Below are 22009 nucleotides of genomic sequence, written 5' to 3'. Positions count from 1 at the left end.
AAGAGGCAAGCTGCAGAAGAGCTATCAGCTGCAATGATCAATATCTCCAATTGGTTAGCAAATTCGTGTCTGCACCTTAATACTGATAAAACAGTGTGTATGTTTTTTTTCTAAATCTGCAAATAGAGATCTAGACCCAGATGTTATAGTAGCAGGGAAAAGACTTCCAGTGGTCCAAGAGCTCAAATATTTGGGAATAATAATAGATTCACGTCTTTCATTTAAAACACAGGTGAAAAAGGTCATAAACAGAATCAAATTTAACTTGGCAAATTTCAGACACATTAGGAATAATTTAACTACAGAGGCCTCAAAGTCATACATTAATGCTATGATTTTATCACATATTAATTACTGTCTTACCAGTTGGACACAGACAGGTCGAACCACATTACGACCAGTTGAAATACTTTATAAACGAGCCTTGAAAACGTTGGATAAAAAGTTTAATTCATATCACCATTGTAAAATTTTAATTAAATATGACCTGTTAAATTGGGAAAACATGATTAAGTTTGCTGATATCTTACTTGTATATAAAAATTTTCATGGTATGGCTCCCCCTCTGCTCAATAAATTCATCCAACAAAATCTAAACGCATCTAGCAGAGCGTCTACAAGAGGGGATTGTAAAATACCATGTAGAAAAAGTAGTTTTGGACAGTCAGCTTTCTCTTTTCGAGCAGCTCATACATGGAATACCATACCCACAGAACTAAGGAACAACACATCTATTAAATCATTCTCCAAATCCATAAAACATTGGTTATTGTCAAATCAAATATGCTGCCATAATATAGAATAATATATTTTCATTCATCGTTATAGTGGTGTCTCTGTGTGTGCTTATATGTTGTTGATGTATTCAAATGTGTGTCTATACACTTTTATCCGTGTCTACTGTGTATGATACTTGTCTTTGTTTTTTTTTGTTTTTTTTTCCATCAACCTGCCAGTTGTCCAGATCGCGAATAGTAGTGTTATTCTTACTTATTTTTATCTAAGGCTTTCTTATTGATATGTATTTATTGTATTGTTGTAGTGTATTTATTGTTTTCTCTTAACCATCAACCTGCTAGGGACTGCAGATGAAAATTAGCCTGTATGGCTAAATCTGGCACATTTACATTTTAGACTTTGTCCTCATGTTGATTAATGTGCGTTGTCCCTTTTAAATAAATAAATCTAAAAAAAATAAAAAAAATAATCTAAAATCTTAATCTGGTAAAAAAAAAAAAACGTTAATATCTTGAATGCACTGTAAAACAAGGCCGATCAGATAAACGTAACTGCATGCACCAAAATACAATAAGGAAATACAACATGCTAATGCTAAAGGCACGTAACCGTGGCAGATCTAAAGTGAAATGTGTGGGAGGTAACGTTACAACTCGTTTTGTGAAAACAGAATTTCATTAAAAATCATAAACATACCCGATGATCAAGGTGTCCCGATATATAACTCATATATGTTATACATTATATTTCTGAAATACTACTTTGTCAGAAAACAAAAAGTATCGGGACTCTGAACCCTTTCCTGGTTTCCGGTTCTCTCTGTAGCGGAAGTTGTCATAGAAATATGCGGCGGAAATCTATAGTGCTGAAAATATTTTTATAATATATGACTGCAGCAAATAATATTAGGGCCCGAGCACTGATGGTGAGAGGACCCTATTGTTTTTGCTCTGTTTCTTCTTCTTCTTCTTCTTCTTCTTCTTCTTCTTCTTCTTCTTCTTCTTCTCCTCCAAAGTGAATCGCTTTTTAGAGGGCCTAAACATGCTCGAAAACTCATGAAACTTTGCACACGCTTCAGAAGTGGTGAAAATTTACGTATGATATGGGTTTCAGAATTGGGTGGGGCAAAATAGCTCAATTGCCCCCCCCTACATTATTGCCCCGGCTCTAAGTTTCATGTACAGGTATGAAATTCGGTACATACATATATTGACCCAATACCTACAAAAAAAGTCTCTTGGAGCATAGCCTTAAACACAACAGGAAGTCAGCTATTTTGAACTTCCTCTCAGATTTTGTGAGAGGTTCCATTTCCAGATGTTGTACTTTAACAAACTCCTCTTACAGTTTTGATCTGATCCTCTTCAAATTTGGTGAATGTAATATTAAGGCTTTTGCAACGCTAAATTGGGAAGATCTTGAGTTTTCATCAAAGGGTGTGCCCTTGGCGGCCTGACAAATGGAGATGTGCAAACCCAATTTCAGCCTTTGGGTGATATATGCATCATCAGATAAGTTCTACATTAATAGTTGCTTGCAGTTCCGATGTTGCTAGGCAACCACAAACAGCCTGCAGTAACTCAATGTCCAATCTGGCATACAATGTCCAATCCAGGCATACAATGTCCAATCTGCCCCAAACTTCACATGTTTGATAAGAGTCCTGTCCCGAACACATGACCATGCTCATATTCAGTTATAGTAATATCGCCACCTGCTGGTAGCAGATCAACATCATATATGGTCAGTCTAATCTTAAGGCCTTAGCGGTGGTAAATTGGGAAGATCTTGAGTTTTCGCTGAAGGGTGTGTCCGTGGCGGCCTGACAAATTCTGATGTTTCGCCATGAAAGAGGAAGCTGTTGTAACTCAGGCTTAGGATGTCCAATCTGCCCCAAACTTCACATGTTTGATAAGAGTCCTGTCCTGAATGCATCTACATGACAGTATTCAGTTATAGTAATAGCGCCACCTGCTGGTTGCAGGAAGTGTGGCAAATACAAATGACTTTGACATAGTCCTCCTATATTTACATACTGCCCACCGTGCTCTGTTTTCCTAAAGCTGCCGGGTGGCGGTGGCATGGGTACGAAGTGTAAACGCAATGTAACGCAAACTATAATTTTATAAAAAAGGAACAAAAAAAATGAGCTACTTGCTTTAATTTTCTTTTTGCCAACTTTATTTAATTGCGAAAAACATTTTTTTTAAAAAGATGTAGACCCATTTTTTATTTTTTTATTTTAAGTTAATAGTTTTTTCCCTTTATTTGGATAACTTTGGCTAGGGAAACATGTAGTTTAAAGTAAAAGATAAAAGGGTCACACAAACACACAGCTGCTGGTTCTCCAAGCTAGTTTTTTTGCAAGCAGCAAAAAATGTCACGATTACATCACAATGTCACGATTACATCAAACATAGGCCTATATTCAATATTGTTGAGGAAACTTCCTTGCATTGTCTGTGTTACATTTTCAGTTTCTGAGATTTTCAGTTTCTGTGAGCGGGACATACATAAATATGTATGAGTTTTCTTTTGAGTTGGGTTCACTCGACATTGCATCAGCTGTTGCTATGGGGAAACTCCATTCTCCGATAAATACTGAAGAATTAACAAATCATGCCAGTATGAGTAGCCTACACTGGCCAATGATGTTCAAGCGTGCAAAATAGAGGCGGGCTCAACTGATATAAGGCGAACATCATTTCCTCAGAATCTTTCTCCTTCAAGACATCTGCTGTCTTCCCTAAAGGCTTCACCACTCAACTCTTCAGGTCAGCATTCAGTTCAATGCCCCGCCAGGCAACCCTCTAGATCACTGCTTAAATTGTAAATAAATAATTGCCGGATTGAAAAAAAAAATGAAAAGGCATTGTGACCTACACTGACCAAAACTTTAGTTTTCCCGGAACATAAAAAGACGTCATAAACTGACGGCACAAGCATTCACAGGTTTCTGCACTGTCCTAACTACAGCCTACCTAGAGTGTTATTGCCAGCAGCCATATCACCCTGTAGCCCAAGACTGGTTGCCCACTGAAGCTAAGCAGGGCTGAGCCTGGTTCGTACCTGGATGGGAGACCTCCTGAGAAAACCAGGTTGCTGCTCGAAGAGGTGTTAGTGAGGCCAGCAGGGGGCGCTCACCCTGTGGTCTGTGTGGGTCCTAACGCCCCAGTAAAGTGACGGGGACACTATACTGTCAAAGAGCACCGTCCTTCGGATGAGACGTTAAACCGAGGTCCTGACTCTCTGTGGCCATTAAAAATCCCCTTTGAAAAAGAGTAGGGGTGTAACCCCGGCATCCTGGCCAAATGTGCCCATTGGCATCTGTCCATCATGGCCTCCGAATCATCCCCATATACTGATTGGCTTCATCACTGTCTCCTCTCCACCAGTAAGCTGGTGTGTGGTGGGTGTTCTGGCCCAATATGGCTGCCGTCGCATCATCCAGGTGGATGCTGCACATTGGTGGTGGTTGAGGAGATTCCCTCTTCCATGTAAAAGCGCTTTGAGTGCAGAGAAAAGCAATAATGAATTAATATTATTATTATTATTCTGCCACGCTACGTTGAGACCAAAAATCATTCAGTCGATCAGTGATATTCTCTCACGGACCACGTCGTTGCCTTTTCCACTGCACCGAGTCCTTTAGACATTCTGTTTACTAAGTAATATTGCACCTACATGTCAACTAACTCTCATATGAAATAATTTTTCAAAAAAATAAAATAATAATAATTTCACGAGACTGGCTAGCAAATGAGGCTTATTCTTTTATTATTAATTAGCAAAAATAAACACACCACTGAAATAAGTGGGTAAATGTGAATTAGTCTGAAAACCTGAATCCTAAAATGTTTGTGATTATCAGCACCTCTTTGTTACCAATTGTTCAGTCATTATAAATAACATGATATATTTTAAATAACTCCATTCGTCTGTCTGCCTGCCTATCATTAATAGTTTAGAAAGGGCCCAATTATCCTCCTGATGATATATTGTTTCTTTATGTCGTGTTTACTTTTGTTAAATATATTTTTTTTTTTATAGGCCTACATGATTTTATGTTTGCTAATATTAAAACTGCACATCATTTACCAAGTCTGATACATTAATTTCCTATAACACATCAGTCGATTGGCAGCAGAATTTGCTAAATAAATGGATGTTGCTCTTTTCAGTGTTTATAACTCCAGCATCCTGGTGGAAGGGTTTCCACAGTAACACCACACCTTAGTAAATGTAAAACATTAAACAAATTGAATGACAAATTTATGAAAAGGCTGTGGGGTTTATTTTATTTTATTTTTATTTTTTACCCTTTTGTTTCTCTTTCTCTGCAGGTCAGATTGAGGACGTCACTGGAAGATCTGCATTCCTGAAGTACTTGATAAAGCAGACAGTGTATTGAGACACACTGACAGCAGGAATGTGTGTGTGAGATCAGAAAATAACACAGTTTAAATCTGTGACTCTATAAGAACTGTGGCGAGATGCATGGAGAAATACCTGCTAAACTACAGTGTGTGGAGAGTTTTAGACACTTGTGAAAAATTATGTAAAGTGAACAACAATGCCATAATATATTTCTCTTTTAAAATCAAATCTATATTGATCACATTAAAACAGCTTTGTCATAGTTTTCATTTTGTGTGTATGTTTGTGTATAAATACTAACATGTACAGTACTGTATATGTACATGAACTGGGTATGACAGAAGCCAAGAACCTTATTTAATAAATACATCTGTAAGATTGATCTTCAATGTTCACTGGGATATTTGAAGTGTTAAATGTCTTAATAAAATGTCTTGAAAGTGTTTAGTGCCTTAAATGTCCATTTAGTATGATGATTATTCCAGCCTGTAATTTTTTCAATAATAAGCATTCTGAACACTTCCCTAAACTTTACCACCTTGCATATCAAGCACAGTATTTTTGTCTCCTTAAGTAAGATGTTTATTTGAGAAAGAAAGCTGAGTATTAAAATAAGACTTGTTTTGAATATAATTTAATATAAGTCATCAGCAAACAATAACTGAAAACAAGCTCTCTATATATCAAGGTTAACAAGGAGAGGAAACAAGAAACAGGCGAGATGCATTAATCAAACAATGAATAGTAACACATGCAAACAAAGAAAACAGAAAAGGAAATAATGATACAAAGAAAACAAAAACAAATAAGGGTATGTTTACACGACAACAATGTACAAAAAATGAAAAAGTGTTTTCTTTGTACAGACGACAATGTTGTGTGTGTTCACACAGATCCGCAAAAACGAAAAGTCGCTATTATGTTATCAGGCCAGTAGTTGGCGATGTCACTTTGTAAAAAAAGATTAGCACCCTGAAATTTGTATTTGTGTAAGAACATTTTCAAAAAAAATATTGCTATCTTTATGAAAGCTGTGATGACCAAATAAAACATCTTTGTATTATAAAGAAAAACTCAATGGCGAACTCTAGTGGAGTGACAGGTATATTATACTTGTTCAAAAACTCATTGCTGCATTCGAGATGAGTTTGGATGCTGGAATATCCTAAATGAAATGAACCACTTCAGATCTCAGTGAGTGACACAAGCCAAAACAAACTAAGCTTGCAAAACTTTGAAATCTTTGTAAAAACAAGCCACTCAGTTTGTTCACAGCTGCTAGCCAAGTGTAGAGTATGACACCTACATGTGAACACACTTCTCCTAAACCTGCCATACAGGTGCAGTGGCTCTTTCGCCACAGCAACCCAGGCTGTCAGTGTGGGGTCATAACTGTTGGAAAAATGTTCCTGACACTGGAAAACAAGATTAGATTAGATAATGTATTGTGTTGCAAAAGTTGCAGCTTGTGTTCGTATCTTAGTTTTTCTTCTGTTGAGAGGTGATCCAAATATTTGTGGCTTGAAACAGAACGAAAATTGCTGCATCTCTATGGAGAGGCCATTGTAAGCCGCCATGTTGGCCCATTGTTTTGCCCTCCAGGCCACCGCACAGGTCACGTGACTGAAAACTATGAATAGTGCAGTCTGTTTTATCAATACAAGCTGAAGCTGCAGGCATGTTTTCTTTCACAAAAGATATTTTTGTCAACATTGGAACACAATGGAACATTATAAAAGTCTTTATTATGACCGCCACTAGCATAGCTAGCGAAAGCGGTCATATAGGGATTGTCAAAGTTTTTTTTTTTTTTTTTTTTCGTCATCTACTGAATTTTTCGTCAACGATACCAGGGACACCGAAACACCGGGGAACATGAAATTTGGTGGGCATGTAGCCCCACTAGACTTTTACGGAAAAATTTCGTTTGGTCCCCGGGGGCCACTCCCCCCCCGCGCTGGGCCCCCCCAAACCCAAAAAATGCAGTTTTTCCTAAATAACTACCTGAACCGTGGCACCGAGGATGAAGAAATTTGTATGGTATGTTGGTCTTAAGGGCCCACATCAACCTAGCCCATAATCACTCATTTGTGATTTGCGCCCCTCCCATAAAAAATGAAAATGCAATATTATTCTGCTTTAATCGCCCCTATCTTCAGTGGAGATGTTCAGAACTGCACCATATTTCATGTGTATGATTAACTTGACATCCTCTGGGGGTATGCTAAGTTTCGTAGAATTTCATCCATGGGGGGGTATAAAATAAATTCATTTATGTGCACATTTAGTGACTGTACACTCATCGGCCTGTAGATGGTGCTGTTGAGCGAAGGGTTGCTGGTTTAGGATGATACTGTCACACACACACACATGCAGGAATACAAACAAACGCAAGCATGCACACACACTGACATCCACACACACTGACATCCACATGCACAGACACACACACACAAACACACACGCGCACACACATGTACGCACGCATACATACACGCACAGACACACACACACACAGACACACACATACACAAACACACACACATACACACACACACAGACAGACATGCACATACTACTACTTTTTTTAGGTATATACATAAACACGCAATACAGCCAAATTGCTCCACGTCATTTATTTTTGTGGAAAGCCAGTGCAGGCCTGAGCGGCGGTCATATTTTGTACCGCCATGCGGTACATCTAGTTTTAGTATGAAAGCAACTTTTTTGCAATGGTGAACATTACTTGTTATATTCATGTTATTATATAAATAGTATACTCTAACAAAATGCTTTCATAGCTTCTTAAAGTGGATGAATAAAGTGGGTTGGGATTAAAATGATCGCTCCACCTGTCTGTTGTTTGGTTTTGGTTTCATTTCTTATGAGTATTAACACAGTCTCTTTCCTGCTAGCGCTCAGTCGGTTTTATCGATACAAGCTGAAGTTGCAAGCATGTCTTCTCACACAAACGAATTTTTGGGAAACATAAAATCCTCAGGTTAGTGTCACTAAGTTTCTTTTACAAGTTCATTTGAGTGTAATGCTGTTACATGCTAATTTATTTTTATTTTATTTTTTTAAGTTTGTAATAACACTGGAGCAATTGCAGCTGTCGCTGGAGGAGGTAAGGAGTAGCTCTAATACAGAAGACCTTTTGTGAACAGGAAGGACCTCTATAATGGACAGATTGTCTAATGTTGTCTTATAGGTGATCTTGCATCTTAAGTATAGTAGTTTTAATGCTGAATTTCATTGTGATATGATAGGTTGCATTCTTAAAGATTACTACTTCTTCTTGGCTGGGTTAAGTTTGTCCATAAACAATAGAGGAAAGGCTTCTAAATTGTGAATTTTTTGGGGCGTGATATTTAAATGACGATTGTTTTCAGCCATCAAATTTACAATCATTCCTGTGATAAGATTGGTGGCAAACGAATGTTTCATAAATCACATGTGAACCATATCGTAAGATGATTTCTGCGCTCTGATCTGTTCTCGTGTCTACGTTAGATTGATAAATGAGCCAAAATGTCCTGGAGAGATGCATATTCATTCACACAAAAAAAGTTGTATCTATGAGTATGCATCCCTAAGTCTTTCTATGGCCTGATCTTAGTGTTGTCGAAAGTACCGACTTCGGTACCAAGGTACACTGACATTTTTAAAACACAAATCAGTTTTATCGGCAGATGTTATTAGGCTGTGTAAGCGCTCGCTGAAGACAACATGTTTTTGACGCATTGATCATTGTAGCCAATCAGAGACATATATATAGAGTCTATGTATTTATTTATATTTTTTATCTCTGGAAAGCACATTGGTGCAACTGCAGTTGCAATGAATTGTGCTATATAAATACAATAAAAGAAAAGATATATGTTGAGCGCGTGAACGCAATGGCCAATCAGAGACATATTTGTTGATCGTGTCAACACAAAGACAATCAGAGAATCCGTTCAACAGCGCCGCTCAAAATGATAGAGGGAAATGCTGGTATCGTCACATTTTTTAAATTTCAGTACCGAAGTCGATAGTAACAAATAATTGTGTGTTTGATTTGTCTCAGCCACTAAAAGTGCTTGTATGGCTGCACCTGCTCCTGTTCCTTCTATTGGTAAGATAATATATAATCCAAAAATATCTCATTTTGGAATACCATAATTTTAAATGTTTCGTCTGAAATTATGTCTCTCTCTCTCTCTCTCTCTCTCTCTCTCTCTCTCTCTCATTATTCAGTTAAAGGAATTGGTTGTTCAGCTGTTGGTATGTTGGTTAATATTAATATTCCCTTTAGTAACAGATGAAACCTTAAAATTAGAGAAGTTAAAAAACACTTGATTGATTTATTTGAACAGACATTATATTGTTGTTGTTGTTTACATTATACACATCCAAAGTGAATTTCCCACAATGATCCTTGTTCATATGTTTGTATGCAATTTTAGGTGACTTTGCAAAAGACAAAACAGCGTCATACCTTAACTCAACATGCAACCCTACATCCGGTGGTCAGAAGTGATTCTACAGGAAACCAGTGCTGGAGATTCATCAGCACATTCCATACATATATCCCTCACCAGCTTTTTTTTTCATCTGGGAATTCTTAGCAAAAGAGTATATCGTACTTGATTATGTTTAGCATAACTTCACTTGATTATTTAGTTTAACTGTGTATTCATAACCATTCTCTCTGCTCTGCTCTTTTTGTTGCATGTCTTTTTTTTTCTTTTCTTTTTTAAATCAATATACAGGATATTCTGTTTCTACTTTGAGAATCAGTTTGAGCCTATAAAATAATATATGAATGTTGGTATCTAAAAGTTTGCTATGATTTGAGGAGTAATGTGTGCACAAACAATGTACTTGGGAAAACAATAATTGTACTGGGGCCTTCAATAAAGACTATCTACTGTAACATCCTCTCCTGTATGCCATGAACATCAAACTGAAGACAAATATATAAATATAAAACATATTATTTTGGTTGTAATCCTGTACCTTCAATGACAAAGCTTGTGCAGTGCAGATCATAAATACTAAGAGTAGCAAAGAACATCAAAATAATACAAAAAGATGACATGAAACACACACACACACACACACACGCACCCATACCGATCAATAGGCAAGCTGATGCTGAGGATACAGATAAGAGCTAGGATTCACAAACCTGCGAGTCTTATAGTTTAATATAACAATACATTTTCATATCTGCAGCTTATCCTAAACTAACTAAACCACTGGGTGGACAAATGTCACATGAAACATTTAAACAATGTTATTTTTCTGTTAGTCAGGTAAATTGAAAGAAGTTTCTATAAAACAAGCTTGGTACAGAGAAATAAAAAAATAAAAGTGGACATACTGTTGATCCAGGCTGGCACATTTAAATTTCATTGAAAAGTTTATTTCAAGAAGCATTCAAATTAAGTTTATTTCAAGTACCTATACTAGTGGTAAAGTGAAGTAGATGAAGTACATGAAGTACTAGTGGTAGATGAAGTACACAAATCAAGTAGCCTGTAAAAGTGCAGATAGATTAATAAAATATTACTCTAGTAAAAGTACAAATTTACTTGATTTTTAAATATTAAAATTATATAAACTTATAACTTATAAAAACTTATATAAACTTATAGAAAATATTAAAATGATATCATTATATACATTTTTATATAAAGCTACTGCTCAAAATACCTGGGGGAGGGGGAATTGCTGGGTCTAACATCATTATTATGAATTATTATGAACTGTCAGTAGCCAGCACTAGTCACTAAGGAAGATAGTGACTGCAGATACAAAATGAGTGTATGTAATGAGTGTGTTAACAAACAATAAAAACAGATTTCACATAGGGCTAAATGCATAACATTTTAAAATGAACGCAATGCAAACAAACTCCGTTTCAAAAGCTTCTCTCAATGCTGTGTTGAGTTAGTGCTTTGAGAACACCTTTGTGTCTGACCGGCAGTGAACACGCCAAGGAACATCACTGGAATGCATGGTCGTCAAAGCCTGTCATTAGATGTGCCACATCTTCAGATTTCTTTGTTTTCAGAGAAAGCTGTGCTCTCTCTGTGTGTGTGTGTGTGTGTGTGTAAGCTCTCTCTGTCTGTCACTCTTTGTTAGGAGTTAGTTTCCAACTGATAGTGTAAAGAAAATTATTCACCGAAAAAGAAAAAGAAAAAAAGAGGCCTAACTGACACAGTTCACTGAAATAAACGTTGAAATGGCAATTCATCTGAAAACCTGAATCCTAAAATGTCTGTGATTATCAGCACATCGCAATGATAAATAACATGATAGGCTATATTTCACCTCCATCCATCCATCTATTCTTAATTTCGCTTAATGAAAAGTAAAAGGTTTTCTCTTCACTTAGACAATGCATTGTTTTGTTTGCTATTGTTAAATGTTTTGTTTAATTTACATATGATTTTATGTTTGTTCATATTAAAAATGCACATCATTTACCCAATTTACGTGAGTGCAATGATTAAAAGTGCCTGGCTAGCTTATGTTTGAAGCTGCTGTCGGTTAATGAACATTTGATGGATGAACTTGTGACTCAATTGGACTCTGTCGTGTCAAAAGTGGTAAGACCTTTCAGTTTTATCATGGACGTTGCCATCTTTGATATCACTTTTTTCACTATCGCTATGGTTAGGGTGGATTGGGGCACAACCTAATGCTTTTTGACTTTCTCAGTTTATGTAAACTAAACCTACTTAGGGTTCAGAGTATTTATTTTTTTCCCACATTAATTTCCCACATGTCTTGTACAATTATGTGGTTTTGTTTTATTAATACAGTAGGCTATATACTTTTTTCTTGCTATACCCCGAAAGAATGAAAGTGAAATGTGATAACATGCCCCATAGGTGGGGTACATTGGAACATGTGAGGGGCACATTGTAACATAACATATGACAGCTTAAAAACATATACAAGACAAACACAAGTCTCAATAAAATACAATTATTAACTTTTTCATATTAAATAATGGCATTTTTTAATAATTAAAAATAAAAATTTTTTTGAGTTTGACAAAGAACACACTGGAAAACACAGCTGTGGAAGTATTTAAAACAAGTATTACAACTAGCGCCGAGGCTGTTAGGGCTAGTTGTTACAACTAACACCAAGCCTTGCTGAATGTAAAACATTAAACACTGGCATCATGTGACACACCTCTGCAATCTAAATGAGAAACATATGTATTTATCTAACAACCAGACTGATCACTCTGAGAACAGGCTTCAATTAGCATTGTGTCCATATAATACAAAAAACACAATAAAACAATGCTGTAATACATAATACAAATACAAATAAAGACAAATATTAATATAACAATGAAAATTTATAAATATAAAACAAATGTGTGGCATGAAAATGCTGAAAATGAAATTCATGAAAATGCTGTCTGACTCTTGTTTCTCTCTTTCTCTGCAGGTCAGATTGAGGACATCATTGGAAGCTCTGCATTCTTGACAGTGACAATAAATAGACAATGTGTGTGTGTGAGATCAGAAAATGACACTGTTTAAATCTGTGACTCTATAAGAACTGTGGCGAGATGCATGGAGAAATACATGCAAATCTACAGTGTGTGGAGAGTTTTAGACACTTGTGAAAAAAGTGAGATGATTAACAAGTTACTTGTTGAGGTCCCTGGTCAGGGAGTGACATAAATGACAAAAACAATACTTCCTAGTTATCCATTTTTATTTTCTTGTTCATTTCCAAAGCGTTATTCTTTTTGTTTTACAGAACAATTTCTTTAAATTCTTTAAAAAAAAAAATAAATAAATAATTATCTAAAAAGAAACTAAAATAGTTTGGAAGCAAACATCTTCAGGGGTGAGCTAATGTCAAAACAATAAACAATCAGAAACTAACTTTTCCCACTAAAATAAATTAACTTCCCTACAAGTCAAACAAAACATACAGTATATACTCCATCTCCTTATCTGAACAATAAACAGGAGAAAAAGTGATGGCCGTTTGGCCTACAAAACAAACAAGGCACTCACCCCATACAGCTTCCCAAATAATTAAGAAGTTGCTGATAGGATCTTTTTGTTGCAGATTTTTTTTTTTTTTTTTGCTCGTGCAGTGTTCTTTCTTCATTTATTTTTCTTTATGGATAATTTCTTAAGATTAAAACAGTGTTACTGAATGTAGACTCAGACACAGATATAACAGTCAAGAAGATGTTTATTGACAACAACTGTGCAGAACTCATTGTCTACAGCATGGAGTAACATCCGTGAATGTCACTCACAAACATTAGGCAACCAGTAGTGGGAACACCCACTAGCGACCTCACCGCCCGCCGCTGACGACATGCAGCGATAAAGTCACTTGTAGTGTGAAGGCAGCTCAAGGCTTACATTATGAAATTGTTATCAAGGCATTAGGTTTGTGAGCAACATAACACAACTTAAACATAATATACAGCATAATATAATTTACAACAAATACATTAATATTGACAAACAAAACATGAAGTACACTTGTTCAGAATAAAGACAGTAACATTGACAGACTCATTGGTCCTTTACCTTTAAAAAAAATAGCTACAGTTTCAGTGTTTGAAGATCTCATTCAGCAAGAACAAACAGTGTTTAAGGCAATAATGTAACAGCTCAAAACAGAGTCACAAGCACCAGAAAGACCCAGTGACAGCTGTAAAATACTTTAACTAAATACTAAAAAACTTTAATACTAAAAAATCTTTTAGGCCTCACATGTAATTGGAGTCAGTGTTTTTTTGTCTTCAGTCCTGACAGAGGAGAATGAGAGAGTTTGCTGTTTTTTTCTTCTACAGTAAAATACAACGAAACAGCCTATAGGCAGTAAACTTATTATTAGTACAGTTAATATAATGAAAAGCCAGCCAAATGAAGTCTCCACACTGTCTGTTCCATCTTCTGAGTTTTCATTTTCAGTGGGTTTACTTTCTTTTCCTGCTGTTGATTCTGCAACAAACAAAATACCTCACTGTGATAAAGGCAAGAGATTCATCTATAACTAGTGAACTTGAACTTTTTTTTTTATATAGTATACAATCTTTACCAGTTGGGGCGTCGGTGAGAAACATTGCAGAATACCACAATACTTAAGTATTTAGCAGTGATATTGTCAGGCTTTTCTATTTACAGCGAAGTAAGCTAAATTGCCTGCACAGAATATGATATCATTATAATATGTAACAAAGTTCACAGTGTCTTTATAAATTAATTAAAAACATAAAAAAGCAAAGCACACCTGATGCACAATCCTTTTTATTCATTTTCTAGAAGTAGAGTTTAAGAACCTTGCTGTATTTTTGTGTAATTAATTAAGAGAAAGTACACCATCATCTTACTCCGACGAAAGCGTTTGACCATGTTATCAAACAGCTAATAATGTGTTGCTAATGTTACACAAATCGGTTCACCACCTCAGAGTCAGACAGCAGCCTTCTGACAATCAGTCTCCTTAGAAACACTCTGAACAACTGAGAACGTCAGTGGAGAAAGACATATAGTTCATCGTAATATACATCATATACATAATTCACCTGCTATAATTCTAAATGTACCCGAATTTTCATATCAAAAGAAAAATATAGCGGGATAACCTGGCTTCTCTTGAGACTCCCCTGCTTCACAGCAGTTAATGATATGCTAAAGCCGCCGATACATTGATGTGATTGGTTACAAGGTAGTTTTGAGACTGTCTTTGGTTCACTGTCGTTTTAATGAGCTATACTATGAATTTGCACATGGTTTGTCTTAAAGCATATTAAAAACACCACATAGAAATATATACAACATTAAAAGCTTGATTTTCACCACAGGGGGACTTTAAACTTTGTTGGCTGGAGACCTAAATTTGGTTTGATGTTCAAAAACATATGAAGCACAATGTTCTCTCACCATTCCTGATTTCTAACACACACTCACAGTCACAGCGTACGACAGTCTTGCGTTTGATCAGGAGTAACGGATGGAATAAAATATCAAACACACTGAACTGCATCAATAACTCTTCTTTTACCAGACTTCAGTTCTTTAGACATATATGATAATGCTGACATTTACACTCGCTTATATTTCAAGACAGAGAACATCATGTGAAAAGATTACCTTTATTAGCGGCTCTTTAACTCAAACCCATCCTAAACAGCACGCCGCTGTGTGTATCGGTCCATGTTGTGCATGACAAACATCAGTCATAATCAATTAACCTAATTTCTTATGCTTTTTGTATCAATATTTATTTATCGATCCTTATTCATTTAATTTCAAATAGTTTCTGAATGTTATTTACATATAAAAACACTTATGTTATTCATGATCAAGTAGGCTATCGTATTTAATGGAAACTAATTTTTAGCGTTAGTAACGTGAGGCAAAATAAGTTAGAATGAAGGATAAACTGAAATTCACGGCATTTCAACAACTTCTGCTCATGTATTTGAAGGCTGCTATTGGATCATCGAGGGTAAACGTCGTATTATGTGACTACACATTTCATTATGGAGAGCTTACGACCTATTAGCTACGTTCTGCCTTACGAACAATTAAAGTACAGAGTTAGTTACAAAGCTACTAAGTCTCTAGTGTGGACTTTATGATCCAATTTAAGAAATAACTTACGAACGGCTGGTGCAACCCTACCCAGGTGTACACGGCTTAATTCATAATTAATCACCTGTTTTCTCTGAATATAGCCTAAAATACCATTTATTTTGTCTTAGACACACGATAATGTTGTGATTAGTAATTAATTGGCCATTCTTTATAGGTCATCATGGTTAGATGATATTGAGGCTAATCTCATTCAGTAATTATAGATTCTGATTAGTTAAGTTTGTTTTCATATTAGTTCATAGTATCTGAAGTGTTAATGTAGAATTACTTTCTTGCATAGTTTCCTATTAATGACAGACCATTATTCTAAAGTGCTATCAACTTCATACATGAATCAAGCATTTTTACACACCGGTGATGATCAGCTGTAGAGTCCGAAGCTCAGATGAGTGTGTGATGATGCAGATGAACTCTCCTGCATCAGCGTATTGAAGATTGATGAGTTTGATGGAGAAGTTTCCTCTCAGATACTCATCAGGGAATGTTTCGGCTCTGTTCTTGTACTCTGTGTCCTGTAACTCTAGTGAATCTTCACCCTTGACTATATCATACACAAGCTTGCTATCATTGTGTCTCCAGTGTACATCAGTGTCTTGAAGTTTCAGATCATGTTTAGTGGAAGAACACGGCAGGAGAACAGAACCACCAATAACAGCCTCTACTGTTTCCTGCAGAGACACTGAAACAACAGAAACTGTCAAACACACAGTCTGTGTGAATTTATCTTTCTGATGTGTCGTTCAGATGCTTACCTTTATTTATCAGCACCGCAAACACACAGATGAAGCCGCAACTGCAGAAAAAAACAAGTTCCTTTAACTTCTTTAATCTCAACCAGTACAGCATGATATTAGCAACAGGCTTGTTGAACCAAACACCGGTGGTCACAGCGAGGTACACGCCGCTTAGAAATGCTGTCCGACTTGCTGTGATGTCATGCTAACATGTGCTAAAACACTAACAGCCAATCAGGCGGATGGGCAAACTAAAAGCATGATAACTTGTTTTTTTGGAGAGAGGGCAGGAGATCCTGTCAATCCACATGAGATCGACCAATAAGCAAACCATAACGATTCTATCCATTTGCGATGGACAAAATAAAGTCCAGTCATACTTCTTTTTTTTCCTTGTTTGAGAAGCGGTTTCACTCAGAAAAGTCTAACGCAACTTCCATTTCATTTGGGACATGAAAATGTCCCAAATTAGAGGGAACACATAATTTAATATTATTTTTAGGTTTAAATTACTAAGGAGAACATACAAATTGCAAAAACGTTAAACAGACTGCAATTACTTTGTTTTACTAAAAGTAACAAGACAAAACTAAGCTGACGCAATGTGATAAAAGTCTTGTCGAGAAAATCAGAGTTTTTGTACTAACACAATAACTGACCATGAACACAATGAACAGTGAGCTAGTACACTACATTTTGTGAATTGCTTGGTTTTAATTTCTGTGATTTGACCGGGAGCCGCACCAACACTAAAATCTCATTGGACAAAAGTACCGCCCTTCATGTATTTTAAACATAAATCATGAACAAGGAGAGACTGTTTGAGTAATTTTATAATTAGATATTATATAGTATAATTTAGATTAATCTCTCTCTGAGATTCAGGTTAAAGTCGGCATGATAGGGAAGTTGTGATAGTCTTTTCTTCACTATTGTTATGTATATTTGAGTGAAACAGCTTCTCGAACAAGAAAAAAAACGTAAAGAGGGACTTGATTTTGTTTGGCTTGTTGTCCCGCCCTCACGTCATTAAACACGTCATCAGAGAAGAGATGTGGATGCAAGAGAGAGGAAGTTATTTTGATAAAAAATTATGAAAACATGAATTAAATAAATAAATAAATAGCGATGTGCATGGATAAATCAAATATATATATAAATATATAAAATATTCCATAAAAAAAAAAGAATTGTCAATTTTGATTTCATGGTGACTTCATGTGGATTGAGGTCACTGTTCAACTAAACAGTCCAAATGCATCAATTTACAACTAAATTAGTTTCCATGAATTTCCCTTAATATTTTGTATTGGATGTTGCATCTTCATCCTGTAACGTTAAATGCTGAATTCGTCGCTTTATATGATTTAGCAGTAAATATTCTTAAGGGAGCATCTTTACCCATATTACCATACTGGTGAAAACTTGAATATATTAAATGCACTGTATTAGGCATTATCAAATGACTTTCAAATAAAGCTGCACCTGGACACAAAAGATTGAAATTCAAAAATGCTAACTGCTAATGAATGCGGCAAAATAATAGTTGTAGACATTTTCCTGCAGATGAACCCGTTAATCATTAAATAATCAATCCATGTTTAATATATTAATGTCGTACAAAGGGTTTTCCTGTTGATTCTATCTTAAAACAGCAAATGAGGAACAAAACAAGCCAGGCCAAATGTACGTTAAACACGAGCGCATACAACAGGCCTTATTTTACGAACTGTGGCATTTCCGGGACACAATGCATTTTGTAAATACAGATTTTTTCAGAGTTTATACAGAACATACCCGATGATGACCATGGTGCCCCGGTATAATTCATGTAGGCTATAAATTCATATTTCTGAAATACTACTCTTTTCGCCAACAGAACTAGGAAATCAAGACCCCGATCGATCTTTTCATGCAACCATAGACAGTAAAAGAAATGGAAACAGCGACTCCATAGACTTCGACGGAGAAAAGTGAAGTCAATTAGAAGCACTCTCTTCCTGATGGCTGAGCGTACTGCGCAGACTCAAACTGAGCTTGATGACGTAGATGTGACGTGAGTAACTACCTGTCCGACAGTTGTAAGTCTTCTAGTAGCTGTGCCAAGAGAAATCTGAATCATTCCCTTCCGAATCTTGCAGAGACGGAGAACGTGAGAAGGAGGTGTCCATGAGCTAGGAGTAGGAGAAATTTTTTGGTAAGTAGTAATCTGATTCATTATTTTGTCATTTTGCCTCCACGTCCCCCCGATTTCCTGCGAGCTTCTCCTCCTGTCTACGGTAATTTCTAGTGATGGTGAAATTAAGCTTTGTGAGGCACCGGGGCTTTCCCCCTCGACTGTAATTGTAAAATGGTTCATTACTCGCTTTTCAACACATTGCAAACGGTTGCAAACTACGACATCTTGTGGTCAAAAGGTGGAAAAGCTGTCTTTCTGTCCCAGAAGACCGATCCATTTTTTTGTTATTGTTTCATGTAATAAAACACTTTGTGCTCTGTAAACCGCAAAGCAATAAAATAATCCTCATAATTCATGTGTTAGTGTTGATGTAGTTCTTACATAATTTATGAACAAACATATGAAAAAATAAAATAAAAAAATAAATGAGACAAATTAACGTGTACAGAAACAATATGAATCTGCTTTGATCAACAAATGCAGCCTTATTCACATAAATGTTTTGCATCAGTCCTAATATATATATATATATATATATATATATATATATATATATATATATATATATATATATTGTTGTGTAATATGCAATTATTCTATTCTAATTATGTATGTTGGTACATGAAGTACTTATGGGTCGTAGTAAACCACAACTGTAACTGTATTAGAAAGTGGTTTTATAAAGAAAGGTACCAGTTGTTGTTAAACAATTTATTAAGAAAGTGTTATATACTGTAAAACACTTGTAAAAATAATCATTGTAACCATATATTGAGAGAATGGTTTATAAGGAAAAACACTGCAATTGTTGTTGTAAAGTCATTTATTGAGAAAATGATTCATTAAGAAAAACACAGCAAAAAACAATCTTATAAAGATTTTTATTATGAAACTGGTTTATTAGGAAAAACATTGCAACAGTTGTTGTAAAATCATTTATTGAGAAAATGGTTTATAGAGGAAAACATACCACACTGAATGTTGTAAGCATTTATTAAGCATATGGCAGAGTCAGAGCCGCCTTAACCTAATGTTAGGCCCCGGGGCTGAGAGGTTTTGTAGGCCCCCCATCCCCTCGATTTATAGAGTCTCATTTTAAAAAAGTGTAATAGCTTATCTAGGTAATCTACATCACAAAATGCATTAGTTTCTTTCGAGACCTACAACAGTGAGTTTTTTATATTGTTTTTAATTTTAATATTGTTATTAACATATCACTGAGCACATAAACACAAGAAACTTTATTTAACAGCCACACACTGCAACTAAATTTCAACTTTATGCAAATGAGAAGCGATTTTCGCGAGCGACAACCAATAGGAAAGAAGCCTTTCAATGGAGCTCAGCTCCCGTCACCGTCTCGAGTTCAGTGCAGGCAAGACAGAAGAGTTCAAGGGCGATTTCACTGTTTTATATGATTTGACTGTAACTAACCACAAACATGGATATAATAAAATGATGCATGGAAAAGAAACTTTCGACAGTCTCAGTGAGTTTAATTCATACATTTATAGTTCGAGTGTTGTAGTTTTATGATGCAAGTTTAGCACTGCTGCAGTTCATTTTACAGTTTCCCCTGCATTATGTTGACTATTAGGGACAAGAAAATTGATTATTTGTCAAATTCGGATGACGTTTTAGTAATTAATGACAGTATGAGTGAGTTTAATTTGTAGATTGATCGATCGTTAATCTAGTAAATTATTTAATCCACTGAACACTGCTGTGTGGTAATATAAAAACACTCCCAACAGCATACTGTTTCTTTTGAGCCTAATTCCTAGTCAAATTAAAATGATATAGTTGTATAATATCACTTGTAATGGTGTTTTGTATAAATGTGGCCAGACGAGCAATCTAAACGCCTCATTCGCGCCGCGGGACCTCTAGACGCGCATAAACGCGTCTTTGCATTGACTTAACATTGAAATCACTCGCGCCAGACGCTCTATTCGCGTTTGGTGTGAACGCACCATAACAATAACATTAGAGCGACAGCACTACCAACGCCCACAAGCGACTAGCGACAAAATCTGACAAGTTAAAACAATATGACCTTTTCAGCTCATCATGAACCTGAACATGGGAGGCCCCTGAACTTGGGAGGCCCCTGGGCTTCAGCCCAGGTAAGCCCGTGCATTAATGCGGCCTTGGGCAGAGTAGAGAGAAATTGAAAATGTATTGGAAAGAGCTGTGCCAAAGAAAGAAGAAAAATGCAAGCATTACCCGTTTGATGAGGAGCATGAGGCACAGGAGAAAGGCAGAGGATCTAGAGCCAGCAAGCAAAGGAGAACAAAGGAAAGAGCTTTATATATGAAGTTTGTAAGGGGGTTTCCAGAACGGAGGACAGTTCAAGACTTCGGATTGGACAGATTGTCTGTAAAGGACTGAATCTGTGCGGAGGGCGTGTGGACTATAAAAAGTATTGTAAGGAATGTCAAAGTCAGACGCTGATTCACCAAGGACGGCCTCTCCGGTGTTACATGCCTTGCCATTACGCCTCATGAAAATGAAAAATTAATTGGTTTTGATTTACTTTTATTTTTATTTTATATATTAGTACATTTTATGTAAATTAGTTAACCTGTATTTAATAAAAAAAAATATATATATAATTGAAAGTAAGAAGCGCGCCTGCCATAAGTCTCTGTTTTACAAAAGATTGAGCTGAACTGACCACGGAGAAGTCTTCTGTGATCTAAATATTGTAAGTATAGAAATTCAAATACTTATTATTTGGGACAGATTTGACTTACTTTACCTAACCTGAGAATAATTAAAATAAGGTAAAAGGTGTTTAAAATGATACACCATAAAACAATATATATATATATATATATATATATATATATATATATATATATATATATATATATATATATATATATAATCAATATAAATTATTTTAAATTATTTTAAATTAATTAAAAGAAAATTATTGTGGAATGGTGAAGTGTGAACTGGGGAGCTGACATTTTATTTTGTGGGTAATTTAAGAAATTAAAGATTTTTATTAAGGAACAGGACTTGTTCAACAGTGTGAGGGCTAAGTCTATTTCTTTTTTTATTTACTATACCGAAGGGCATGACACTCGAAACCTGGTCAAGGGGTTCGCGCTATTTTCGAATCTGATTCTGAATATGAAGCAGTCACATGACTGTGTGTAGAAATGAAGCTTCGGACGTCACATATCACGTGGCTATGGAAAAACGAATCAAGCTCCGATACACTGCTTCAATGAGAGATGTTTTTTTTATTTTTTATACAAGTTTCGGAGCTCGGTGCTGAACGTCACATCACTAGTAATTTCCAAGGGGGTAATCCATCAGCCGGA

The 22009-nt window shown here is 35.9% G+C and overlaps 2 protein-coding genes and 1 long non-coding RNA gene across 3 annotated transcripts in view; 1 reads left to right on the top strand and 2 right to left on the bottom strand.

Annotated features, from left to right (window-relative positions):
- The window catches only part of LOC311084420 (V-set domain-containing T-cell activation inhibitor 1-like), a 138826-nt gene extending 137275 nt beyond the window's left edge, over positions 1-1551 (bottom strand). Inside the window, exon 1 of the mRNA XM_084116429.1 lies at positions 1489-1551. The gene's annotated coding sequence lies outside the window, so the exon portion shown is untranslated. The remainder of the gene's footprint in view (positions 1-1488) is intronic.
- The window catches only part of LOC311084422, an 81693-nt gene extending 76135 nt beyond the window's left edge, over positions 1-5558 (top strand). The window contains exon 2 of the long non-coding RNA XR_014606517.1: positions 5082-5558. This is a non-coding gene — a long non-coding RNA (uncharacterized lncRNA). The remainder of the gene's footprint in view (positions 1-5081) is intronic.
- Positions 5559-13320: 7762 nt separating this feature from the next.
- Positions 13321-18497, bottom strand: LOC311084411 (T-lymphocyte activation antigen CD86-like). Its single transcript, XM_084116417.1, has 4 exons — positions 18293-18497; positions 16514-16554; positions 16114-16440; positions 13321-14102 (listed from the first exon to the last, which is right to left on the bottom strand). The coding sequence occupies exons 1-4, from the start codon at positions 18304-18306 to the stop codon at positions 13861-13863; spliced, it is 624 nt and encodes a 207-aa protein (XP_083972543.1). The 5' UTR covers positions 18307-18497; the 3' UTR covers positions 13321-13860.
- Between the last annotated feature and the right edge of the window lie 3512 nt (positions 18498-22009).

Source organism: Abramis brama, assembly GCF_963993115.1.
Source record: "Abramis brama genome assembly, chromosome: 6".
In the NCBI taxonomy this organism is placed as follows: Eukaryota; Metazoa; Chordata; class Actinopteri; order Cypriniformes; family Leuciscidae; genus Abramis; species Abramis brama.
Note: the sequence above shows the minus strand (reverse complement) of the source record. Positions and strands in the feature narration are given on the sequence as shown.